Source organism: Gracilinanus agilis, chromosome 3, assembly GCF_016433145.1.
Source record: "Gracilinanus agilis isolate LMUSP501 chromosome 3, AgileGrace, whole genome shotgun sequence".
NCBI classification, from domain to species: Eukaryota; Metazoa; Chordata; class Mammalia; order Didelphimorphia; family Didelphidae; genus Gracilinanus; species Gracilinanus agilis.
The window spans coordinates 254,783,589-254,796,554 of NC_058132.1; the positions used below are offsets into that span (position 1 = coordinate 254,783,589).

The 12,966-nt window shown below is 36.1% G+C and overlaps 1 protein-coding gene across 1 annotated transcript in view; it reads right to left on the reverse strand.

Annotated features, from left to right (window-relative positions):
• Positions 1-12,966, reverse strand: part of CERS6 (ceramide synthase 6) — a 318,341-nt gene that overhangs the window by 163,125 nt on the left and 142,250 nt on the right. The window contains exon 4 of the mRNA XM_044669814.1: positions 4,050-4,107. Coding sequence (XP_044525749.1) covers positions 4,050-4,107 — 58 coding nt within the window. The remainder of the gene's footprint in view (positions 1-4,049; positions 4,108-12,966) is intronic.

A 12,966-nucleotide genomic window follows, 5' to 3' on the forward strand; every position in this document is an offset into this window, starting at 1 on the left:
GTTGGAAAATATACTGCAATTAATAATCTTATAATTTATAATCTATAAGGGTTTGTGTAAAGAATGAATACAAATAATATCAGGAGCACTAGTAATTTGTGGGGAGAAGAAAGGCTTCTCCTGTAGAACATGACACTCAAGTTGCACTATTAAAAAAGCTAAGAATTCCTTGAGGTGAAAATGAAAGGAGAGAACATTCCTAGAAGGCAAAGAGTGTGAGGAGGAGTGATAAGACTGGAAAGAGAAACTGAAATGCTTGTGTCCAGTAGAAGAGTTTTTATTTTATATTAGAGGCAAGAAGGAGCTTCTGAATCTCCTTCAGCCTGGAAATTTCATGGTCAGACTTAGACTAGGTAGTTCAGTGGATAAAGTACTGATCCTAGGAAGCCATGAGTTCAAATGTGGCCTCAGACACTTACTAGCCATGTGACTTTGGACAAATTAATTAACCCAATTTGCTTTCATTTCTCCATCTGTGAAATAAGCTGGAGAAGAAAATGGCAAACTTTGGTCTTTGCCGAAGATACGTTAGAAAAATCCCAAATGGGTTCTGGAAGAATCAAACGGGACTGAATCAAATTTGGCAGCTATGTGAAAGATGGATAAGAAAAGAGACTGTGGAAGTAGAGAGACAAATGTTTGTTGAATTTAAATCTAAATTTCGAGTTTGAACAAATCATTTCTGATATTTCTTTATAATGAATCCTTTTCTTCTAGGTTTCAGTTTGCATAAATGATGCATTCTGCTGACACATGAAGAATGTCCAATTATTCCAACACAAATAACATTATTAAAAATATCTATCAAGAATTCTCTGTCAAGTCTCCTAAAAAGAATAATGCCAAGTATGGCAGTAGATGTATCATTTTAACCATCATTTCAAAATTATGCTGAATTCAGTTACATGGAATTTAATTTTTAAAAATCTTTCCAGGTCCTATTCCATTTTGTGACCAAGATGAAAGCCAGAAAGATAACTAATCCCCAAATGAGTATGTTTCTTAGAAAACATGAAGCAAAGGAATACTGGAAATAGAATAATCTAACACTGCATGAAATGACCTCTTGTATTCAAGCAGATTTTTCTCTTTTCTTCTACTTTGTTTACATTAATTAATAACACCCAGCATTTTTTTTGCTTGGATTTTGGTTTGATTTTGCCTACCTTCAATACTAAGACTATTCTTTTTCCATCTGAGGAAAAGGGAGAGGAAAAAAAAGAGAAAGAAGAGAAAGAAAGATGAAGAAGGAAAGAAGAGAGAGATAAAATGGGCAACAAACACATGGAGAGACAGTCAAGGGAAGAAAGAGACAAAGACAAAAGGAGAATGAAAGAAATAAGAAATGCATAGAGAAGAAGAAAAAGAGGCAGAAGGAATATGAAGATGGGAGAATCACTGTGAAGAACAAAAGCAAAAAACTTGTTCAATACTGTATTTTCAGCTCAGGACCACCAATAAGTCCCAAGAAAATATTTTTCCTTATTCTCAGTTTGTTTAGGGACACATCATTTGAAAGTAAAACGCCACGGTATTCTTGGACCTTGGACTCTATCTGGATGATGATTGTGTCTAGAGTACGAGAGCTGGAGGGGAAGGAAAATCCATCAGGTGCTCTCATATGCTACACCTCAAGTACAAAAGCTCTTAATTTTTTGCATGATTGACCTTGTATTCTTAATAGCTAATAGCTACCATTTATATAGCACTTACTATGTGTCCACTACTATGCTAAGTGCTTTACAATTATTATCTCATTTGATCCTTACAATAACTCCAGGAGGTAAGTGCTGTTATTATTCTCATTTTACAGATGAGGAAACGGAGGTAAACACATTAAATGAGTTGCCCAGAGTCACACAACTAGTAAGTAACTGGGGATAGATTTGAATTCAAGACTTCCTGACTACAAAATTATCTTGTACCTTTCTGACATGTCTGGTGAAGTATATAGACTCTTTCTCAAAATAAAGCTTCAAATGCATAGGATAAAATACATAACCATTTAAAGGAAACCAATGAAATTTATTGTTGTTCAGTCAGCCATATCTGATTCTTCATGTCCCTGTTTGGGGTTTCTTGGCAAATGTCATGGAGTGGCTTGCCACTTTCTTCTACAGCTTATTTTGTAGATGAGGAAATTGAGGCAAACATGGTTAAATGGCTTGCCTACAATTATACAGCTAATAAGTATCTGAGGCCAGATCTGGACTCGGGAAGATGGCTCTTGGCCCAGCACTCTAGCCATTATGCCACCTTGCTGCCCACTAATGAAATATAGTTATCTAATTATTAAATAAGGTCACTCTGTTCTCCGATAAGTCACATACACACACAAACACACACATACACACACCAAGTCCTAGTAGTTTTCTCTATTCCTTCCTAGTAGTTTTCTCTATTCCTTCCTTTCACCTTTTAAAATCTTCCACCAGTCACAATATTTTTCTTACAGAATTTATTAATTCTCCTAGATTGCTTATATTGACTGAAACAATATAATTTCTATTGCCCCTTCCAAAGTGCCAAAGTTGTTAGCCCCATAGCACTGATACTCACCCTTCTAGATCAGAGATTCTTAACCTTTTTATATCATGCATACATTTGACAGTCCAGCAAAAACCAATCTTTCAGATTAAAAAAAATCAAAATTGAAGGAAGTAGTAAATTTCAGTGAAATATTAATGAAAATAGAGATGTAATTGTATCCTTTTAGTGTCAATTTATTGTAGGAAAAAGAACATTGGTTTTGTAGTCAGAGAACCTTTGTTTGGTTCCATGATTTAACTGGCCAATTAATCAATATAGATTTGTCAAATACTTTCCAGGCAATGTGCTAAGTGACTTGCTGTTAGTGACTTTCTCACGGTCACAGAGACTGGACAAGCAAATAGAGGATTTGAAACCAAGTCTTTCTGGTTCCTAAGCCAGCTCTCTACCCTTTTGTCATGATGCTTCTTAAAATTTTGAGAGAGGAAAAAAACTGGAGAAAGAAGAAAACTTCAAGAGGAAATTTTCTCTACCAAACTTAATGAAATTGGAAATTTTAAGCCAATGTTTCATAACAATATTTGCAATTGGATAGAAGCAGAAAACATCAGGTACTTCTTGACTGCAATATTAGAAAATCTAATTAGAATATCTGAAGATTTACCTAAATATTTAAAAGGCAATTAATCAAGTGAAGATGGTATTGAGTATGCTGAAAATATTGAGAGGATGGTGTAGTTGGGTTTTTCCCCCTATATTTCAGCACTACATCACATTAGAACTTCACATAATAAAGTCTTTCAAGTTTATTTCTGGTTATCCAACATCCAAGCCCAGGGTTTCAGAATTGGTCAAATAAACTTAAAAATTTTGGAAGGAAGACAGAACATTCTGCTAACAGCATGAATATGGAAAGACCATGTCTCATGTGAGGCCCTCATTTAGGCAATCTCAATGCCTCATAATTAAAGCAAGTTTTGAATTTCTGATGAAAATTTTCATTGCAACTTCAATGAATGATTTTCACAGAAAAATGGGACTTATTATATGCAGGTCACAGCAAGATGATCTGGGGGCAAACTCAATATGTGGAAGGAAGCTCCATGGATTTCTGTCTCCTTTACTGACTACCATTATTTACCAATAATTTATGAAACTCAATTCTTCATTCTTAATGGAGAGAGCAGAATCAAGTGCCATGGCAATGCTGATTTTGTACACTGTCATATAATGGGAGAACTACCAAACTCTTAAGTAATCAGAAGATATCTATAAGGCCATCACGTTATATTACTAATAACTTTCATTGCTAAATTGTCATGAGAAAGGGATGTGTTACCTAGCAACATCTTTCACTTTACAAACTGGTTTCAGAAGCTTCATATACGGAGCTATCTTGAGAGGGTTATCATAGAGAACAAAGTGTCAAACGTTTTCTAAATAAAATGTACCATTTGCTCATAGAATTTTACTGACTTAAGGAAATTCCCACATGCAGATAGGATGAAACTCAAAGCACACATCTTTATAAGCATAAGAAAGAAACTTGTCATTCCTACCTTCTTTAGGAACCGGACTCCATAGGTAAACACATAAAGGTAAAATGTAAATCTCCACCTGTAAAAAGGTAACATGATATTAAGTTAGGTTAATTAAATGTATTTCACAATACATTACAAAATATATGAATGAGAGCACTAGGCAATCCAGATTTGCTTCCTGTCAGAGAAATGTAAGGTACTGAGCAGTTACAAAAACCAGCTGAAAAAACACATTTTCTACATAACAGGTTAATTTTTATTACATTCTTTTCCTTCAGCTAGTTTGTTCATTTCCCCTTGTTTCCCTCAACATTTCCACTCCACATCGTACCTGAGAGTTTTCTAGCCCAACATCTACACTTCTTTTTGTGATTAAGCACTAAGCTTCCATGAAAGGATGTGGCTTAACAACCTGAGGGTGTACAAAAACAGCCATAAACTCTGTTCTGGATCAGACACTAATTCTCAGTAGATGCAAGTAAACATTATACTTAAATTGCATTTTACATTTGTAAAACAAAAACTACATCTAGAAAAGCTGCAATAGTAGATCAGGACAGATGGATTTTTTTTTTTGATGTACATGTAACTCCTTGGCTTACACCTAAATGAGGGCATAAAAGTGCAAATAATGCATTTGAACTGTATATTAAAATAGTAATCCTGACTCCTTCCAGACCAGAAGTTTCTGAAAAATGATCATATATTCTGAAAAATGTATATAATCATGCAAATTCTTACAAATTTCTTTCACACTTTATTCGAACTTGCAATTTCTTACAAATATCTTTAACCAATTAACATATTGGAGGCAATATGGCATGGTAGTTAAGCTGGTCTTCAAAAAAGGAAGACCTGAGTGGAAATCCCACCTCTGACTACTCTTCAGCATATGACTTGAGCTCAGTGCTTAGCAAAGAATCTGGCACATAGGGGGTACTTTATTGTTTGATTGATGACCCCTAACCCCCTAACTTTGGAGCGTAATACCACTCTCTCCAAGACTAAAAGTTTTAGAGAAAGTGAAGAGATGTATTTCATATACTGCTCTAATTCTCTAAGTTTAGGGACATGTCATTAGGCTTCATTTGTTTTGGGGTTTTGTTTTTTTTTTTTACATTTTTTTTAAACCCTTAACTTCTGTGTATTGTCTCATAGGTGGAAGAATGGTAAGGGTGGGCAATGGGGGTCAAGTGACTTGCCCAGGGTCACACAGCTGGGAAGTGTCTGAGGTTGGATTTGAACCTAGGACCTCCGGACTCTAGGCCTGACTCTCAATCCACTGAGCTTCCCAGCTGCCCCCTAGGCTTCATTTGTTTTTGAAAGATCTGTGTTTAAGCTTTGTTATATAAAGACAATAGACTATATACCACATATAGTGAGAGGCCATTTTAATGACTTTCTATATCAATCTTCAGGCCTAGCTTGTATAAAATGTTTGAATATTCTAACACATGAGGTTGAGCACAGTTTCTCTTCTAGGCAAGAAAGTGGCTACATGATCATTTTATCCATATTAAAGGAACACTACAGGAAACCTTTAGAACCTTTTTTTTTTTTTTTTTTTTTTTTTTTAAATTTCAGTTTACTCTAAAGGTTTCCAAACTTTCCTTTGTGAGACAGTCCTCTGGGAAATATTTCATCACTGATCATGAGGTAATGCCCAACTTATCTTTTTCATGGGAAAAGCTATTTTTCTTGTGGGAAAGTCAAGAAAACTTTACTACCTTTGTAGTTTATTTTTTTCAATGTTATTTAAGTATTTTAAATTCTTTTTTCCCCCGTTAGCTGCAGTGTAACATAAAATCATAGAATTTTATAGCTAGATGGGACCTTTAGGGCCATCTAGTTCAACACTTATTTTAAGGAAACTGAAGCCCAGAAAGTTTAACTGAATAGTCTCTAGGTTGCACAGTTAGTTAGAGAGTATGGACTAGAGCCCAAGTGTTCCAACTTTGAGACTGGTATTTTTTTCCATACACAGAACTGCACCCTTAAAAAAATCAGCTAAGACGTTTAAACTAGAAACTAACTAGTCACTTAAAATCAGTGCATTTTTTCAAATTTCTTATAGTCAAGCATAATATTTGATATATAACCTGATTTTTATTTTTATAAATTGTTTTTATATATTTTTTGGAGAAAGTCCCTAAAGGGTTTGTGATCCTAAGACTATGCTAGAACTGATTTGTTTTTGTTTCTCAGATTATAGTTCCAATGGATAATTTTAGAAACAATTCCCAAAGAGTAGGAATCCAAAACTACTTTTAAAAATAGAAATATTATTTAATATTCCCACATCTAAGTTTTTAAGTTTCATACAGTAGGGTTTCATTTTACATGACAAATACATTCCAAGATGCTTCACTTAAATTGAAAATTAAGCATATTGGCAAACTGTATTATTTGATATGTATTTCTTATACAAATACTCCTAGGCACTTAACAATTTTGTTTAGGCTTATCAGAGCTACAAGCATCACTACTCTTGTATATCATTAACTAAATAGTGTAAATGTAACAAAAAGAAGCACTATTCTAAAATGGACATAACTTATTACAAAAGCAAGAACTCTGGACAAAGATATGACAGAGAAACTGTTTGGCACAAAACAATGTAAAGACTCACAATGATGCTTCTCAGAGGAAGAATGAGGAGTGTGACTGGCAAACTTCTGTAAGACCAAGATATGAGGGAAAATGGTGGTCAATTGAGTACATAACTAAAAAATTTTATTTTATGTGTTTTCCTGCCTTTATTTTTCTCAATTGCCAATCATGTATGCTTGAATTAGGAAGTATTGAGGTCACAAAAAATGAGGTGCCTCTGTAATGGAAAGTTGAACTTACACTGCAAGCAGAAACATATCAAATGTATTTTGTCTGAAACCTTATTATTGCTATAATTTAAAGATTATCCATGTGGACAGATCTTCTGGCAAGTTTCTATTGTAGAAAATATAAGTAAGGGTAATGGGGTCACCAGGGATATTATAAATAAACTAAGTGGTTTGTGGGAACACACACTGGGATTTATGAGAGACTAGACCTGGACATGAAGACTTGACCAGCCAAGCTGCTCCTAACTGACAAAGGACAGTTAGCCAACTGTCACTCTGGCCAGAGGTTTTGAATTCAACAGACAAGGTAACATATATAAATATGAAAAATGATAAAGGCTGCTATAATAATATAAATTAGTATTTTAATTAGAGCCATGCTGATAGATAAAGTTATTAGACCACGCGCTTGTAAGAATTCAAAATCGCCGCCCTCGCCATTATTGTCTCCTGTCTCCTCCCCAGTCTGCTGGCCAAGAGACCACTCCCCCCCTAACCCAGGAGATTTAAACTCTTCTGTGTGGGGACATAGGCGTCCCCACGCCCCAAAGAACCGGAAACAGAAACCCGTTGGACCACAGGAAATGTAGTTTGACAATTTCCACGTGTCCATAGAAAATATATATACTTTTAGATGGTATCTCCCAAATTTCACTTTTACACATTATATAACTGGGTTTAATTATGAACAACTAAAGGTGAGAAAGGAATATCTACTCTAAAACCTTAAATCTAATGACATAACCCACAGGGAAAGGGAAAACTTATTTCTACACTAACTTAGTAATCTAAACTGACAGGCCCCAAGGAGCACTGGAGTCTCTGGGTTTCTGCCTCAGACCTGGAACCTGCCAGGCTTGAGCACAGCTAGGAGCTTTGTGGCTTTGGGATTCTCACTGCAATCCACTGATGATCTCTGGATGCCAAGAGCCAAGGTTGTCTCAGGTAACAAGTAGGGAGGGTTTTGCTTGAAACGCTGTCCACCAGATCTCAAAACTTTCTCCTCTTCCTTGGCACAGGACTGTTGATCTTCTCTCTTTGCTAGATGCCACCACTCAGGATCCCAGGGAAAATCAGGATACAGGATGTCCTTTTACTCTGAGTGCTCCCAGGGCTAACCACAGTTTGTGTTAACCCCCAATGGAGCCCTTCCCAGAGCACAAGTCACTTCTTCCTGTTCCTTCATTCCATCCTGGAATTCCCAGTTCCAGCTCCTTCCTGCTAGATACATCTTAATACCTAATCAATAACTAATCTTATCTTCCTCACAACACTATTCCAATCCCACAAACATTTATTATAGGGCCTACTATGGGTTAGAAATTGTGTTAGTTGCTGGAGATGCAAAGGCAAAATAAAAATCGATCACAAGGCTCATGGGCAATAGATTAGAGCTGGATGGGACATTTGAAGTCATCTAGGCCAACCACTAAAAGTAGATTGAGACCAAGAAAGTGAAAATGATTTGCTCCATGTCAGACAGGTTGATAACTGGCAGAAATGGGATTTGAACCTATGTTCTCTGACTCCAAATCCAATAGTCTTTTTTATTATACAACCACAGTTACTGTCTGAAGAAACTTGTTCTACTAGAGCAGTGATGGGCAAACTACGGCCAGATGTGACCCCCTGAAATATTCTATCTAGCCAAGGATATTACTCCTAATCTGACAAATACAATGAGTAGGATACAATACAATGAAACTTCGAAAGAATTGCCTTAGAAACAGACTGACAGATGAGTGTTTCCTTTCCTTTGGCCTCCTCTTTAAAAAGATTGCCCATCACTGCACTAGACGTATATAACATACATGTTATATGATAAGTATATGCCAGCAGATAAGTATAATTTAATTAAATTCGCCAGTTATTTAGTAATTGCCTACTATGTACCAGGCACTAGAGATGCAAAGACAATAACAAAATATATTCTTCCTCCAAGGAACTTATGGTAGGAAGAAACATGTTCACAGATAAGCAAACACAAAATAAACTTTAAAAATACAAAAGTTTTGGGGGGAGGTGGTGCTAACATTTGGAGAAATCAAGAAGTTGTAGGAGATGACTCTTCAGTTGCTCCTTAAACTATGGATTTTAAGAGCCAGAAGTTAGGAGAGTATTCCATGCAAGAGGGACAAAAGTGTTTAAGTGGGAGACGGAATATCAAGTTCAGAACGCAGCAAGTGAGGACATTTTGATTGTAAAGGGTATAAATTAGAGTAATGTAAAAATAAGCTTTGAAAGGAGAGTTGTAACCAGACTACAAAATTCTTTAAAATGCCAAATATTAGGGTTTGTGCTTAATTCTAGAAGCAATAAAGTAGTGAATATAGAGGGCTTACTTATCCCACCCAAATATGGGCTCATGTGGTAGTCTTGCCACTCTGTGTGGGAAGAAGCAGTGGCAGAAGGGAATGAATCTTTTGAAGCCCAAAATGGCAGGAAATGATGACCTGGCACCAACAAGAAGCCCCCTCCTTCCTTAGCCTATTAACTTTCTCCTTTCATGTCAAAGTCTCTGATCTAATAAGTGGGAGAGGAGTTGCCTACTGGACAAAATAATAGATCAATTTAAGCATCCTTATCAAACAGCTTAGAAGTTTGGTAGTTGTGGAATTAGGGCAACCCCACACTGTCCATTCTACTTGTCTGTTCCCCATTAGATTCGCAAATATTTAAGAACCTGTTTGGAGGAGTCTTCCTTTTCACAGTTCCCATTGCCATGCCTTCCTTCTACCCTTCAGCTGAGTGTGAAACACTCAGATTTCTGAAGGTACAATAGCCTGAAGAAAGATGTGACCTTGGGCAAATCATTTAACTTTTGGTTTCCTTAATCCACTGGATAAGGAAATGGTAAACCATTCCAGTCTTTGCCCAGAAAACTCAATGAACAGTATGATGTAGGTGCTCACAAAGAGCTGGACAAAACTGAATGACAAAACCACAAACCTGAATTTATGTTATTTCATGATGTATAGTGATTATAAGATGGCATCCTTTCCAAACTTTACAGATTACTGAAGAGCAGAAACAAAAAATGCCTCAATAGTAAAGGATTTAATGACTTTCAGATACAGAAAAATCATGCACTGATTTTCATGTACTCCAAAGACACAGTCTGGTTCTTTCTCCAACAACAATGTTTCTACATTCTGAAACATTTTTCTGGAAATGACTTGATTTTGGTACCTACCTCCTAAGGATACAGTGTGATTTTTAGTAGAGGTAATAACAATGATTCACACTTAAGCTGGAACTTCATCTCAAGTACTTTGCCTGAAAATCTAGTACTTAAAAGGTAGTTTGTGAATAGAGTGTTGGCCTAAGAATCAGGAAGACCTGGGTTTGAATCCTACCTTTGACACATGCTGGCTACGTAGCCCTGGAAAAGCTACTATACCCCTCAGTGACCCAGTTAATTCTAAAATAACAAACTGTAGAACAGGTTTTGTTGTTCAGTTGTTTTCAGTTGTGTCTGACTCTTTATGACCCCATTTGGAGTCTTCTTGGCAAAGATACCAGAGTAGTTTGCCATGTCCTTCTCTAGCTCATTCTACAGATGAGGAAACTGAGGCAAACAGGGTTTAACTGACTTGCCCAGGGTCATACTGCTAGTAAATATCTGATGCTGGATTCAAACTCAAGAAGATGAATATTGCTGACTCCAGGCCCAGCACTTATTCCACTGTATCACCTAGAACAGGTGCCAATTTGCATTAGTAGAAGGTATTTCCTCACCAAGAATCCTTATTTCCTATAATTTTGAAGTCATGTGTCTTGTTCCAACCCCTTCTTCCCCTTCTCCCCCCTCCATAAAAACAAGAAACAAAACTCTCAAAAAACAAGCAATGGCAAATTGAGGGAAATAGCTGCCCAGTATTGTAGAGGAGTTACTAATATGAGCATCAAAGGACTCAAATACTCAAATAAATGTGTGGTTTCATTCATATAAGAGCCCCATCCAGCTAAGGATTTCATTTCCAGGAATTTGGGGAAGGCTGGGAGAATGTGGCTGTAATATGAGTAAAGTCTTTGATGTTTGTATTTCTCTTAGGACCAAATGACTTCTTTGCTTTTGAAGTCCAAGCTGCTGTATTTCTGAGAAGACAAGGTAAAAAATGCAGAGTGGAAAGGAAAAACTTAACAATAAGAGTTATCCAGAGTCAAATGCCTTAGGAGGGTGTGGATTCTTCATTGTAGGACTTCTACTAAGGGCTCAATGATTATCTGTCCAGTATGAGGTAGGGAAGATTCTTGGTCAGCCATTCATTAGATGAAATAGCCTGGAAGGTTCTTTCCAACTCTGAGATTGTATAATCCTATACTTTGATCTTACTAGGTAATTTCTGATCATTTTTAGCTAAAAACCTTTGAAAGCAAGGCAGCTATGTGGCAAAGTGTATATTTACACTAGGCCTGAAGTCTTCTCCCTACAATTAGAGACCTTTCTTAACTTTTCTCCTCAGCTACAAAAATGTATAGTTACAGCTCCAATAGTAACTCATTTTTTATCAATCATATGATAGAATTGAAATGTCTGCATTTATAACTATGCCATTAAAATATTTTACTTCCATGTAATTTAGAAGACCATTTTCCCCAAATCTATAAAATATATAAATAAAAGAAAATTACATGAGTCAAATAGATGATCAGAGCACATTTTGGAGTTAATTACTCAGAATTTTAGTGTCATGATTCTTTGCTTATGCAAAGCTGCAATCAGTCCTCTAATCACATAGTAGATTAACACCTGCTTTCCACTATACTTATAACTGAATACTCTGAGACAGTATTTATTGACTAAGTTCAATACATGTGGTACCAAATAGACAAACCTTGCCATTCTTTTGGTATAAGATCTGGACTCAAGAGAAACCCCCAGAAATGCATTGCAGTTTAATTTCTAATTCATTAATTGTGACTTTAGACCTGGCACCTCTAAGGACAGTAGCAGGCTTGTCTCTGTGTGAAGTTTCTTTTCATTTTGAAAAAAGCTCAGAGGGTTATTTTGGTTCACACATTTGTTTAAAAACAAGCCAACATTTGTTTTTCACATTGAGAGTGGGCATTACTCCCCAGATTGCTAATTCCTTTCTCCCTTTAAGAAATACTTAATGATAGCTGTCACTCTCAAAATTTCTTTCTGAGTAAGACATAGTACCTAAAGAGAAGGATGACTCCTCCTCCATTTCCCCCATAATCAAAACGATAAGGAAAAAAAAAATAACTAGGTTAAAATCTTGTTCATATATCATATGAACTCTGTCTTCCCCAACAGATTTTAAGCTTCTGGAGGGCAAGGGTTTAGCCTTCTACAATTGCACTTAGGACTGTACTATTTACAAGATGGTCTGAGCTTCCCAGTTTTCTTGTAAGGAAGATCTCTTTTTCATTTTCCCAAAGTCTTAAGATGATCTGGACCCCTGGCACAAGGTTATAGTACTGGCTGAATAATTGCTTTGTGAATAGATATGAGCAAAAGGAGGAGTTAATTTTCTTTAAGGTGGATAGTGCTACATCTCAAAGAGTGACCCAACCTTGCTGTTCCTAGTCTCTGGACCTCAATTTTCTCACCTATAAGATGAAAAGAAGAATAATAATTGCACTACCTACCTCATCTGGTGACTTTACAGAAAGTATTTTATTAAATCTGAAAGCACTCTATAAATTTGGGCTGTGAGTACAGGTATCCCTTCCACATCATGGGGGTCAGGGCATAGCACCCCGGCGATATGGAAAATATGCATAAAAATTTTTGACTCTCCATATCAGAGAAGAAATCTGAATTTTTTCTTTTTCTTTTATGGGGTTTTTACAGTAAAATAAATATCATATATTTATAGTATTAAAAGATAAAGTATATTAATATTATATAATACTATACATATATTTCATACATTTCTGAGTTTCTAAACTTTTTCTGTGTTATTTGCTAGACTTCAAGTGCCCTCTCAGGCTTCCATAAAATTCACATTTAATTTCTTATGCTGCCCCACATTATGTTGAAAACATGATGGGGAAAGTCATAATGTGGAAGAGATACCCATATTATATATCAAGATGGTAGCTGGCCCTGTGTTCCTATAGAAATT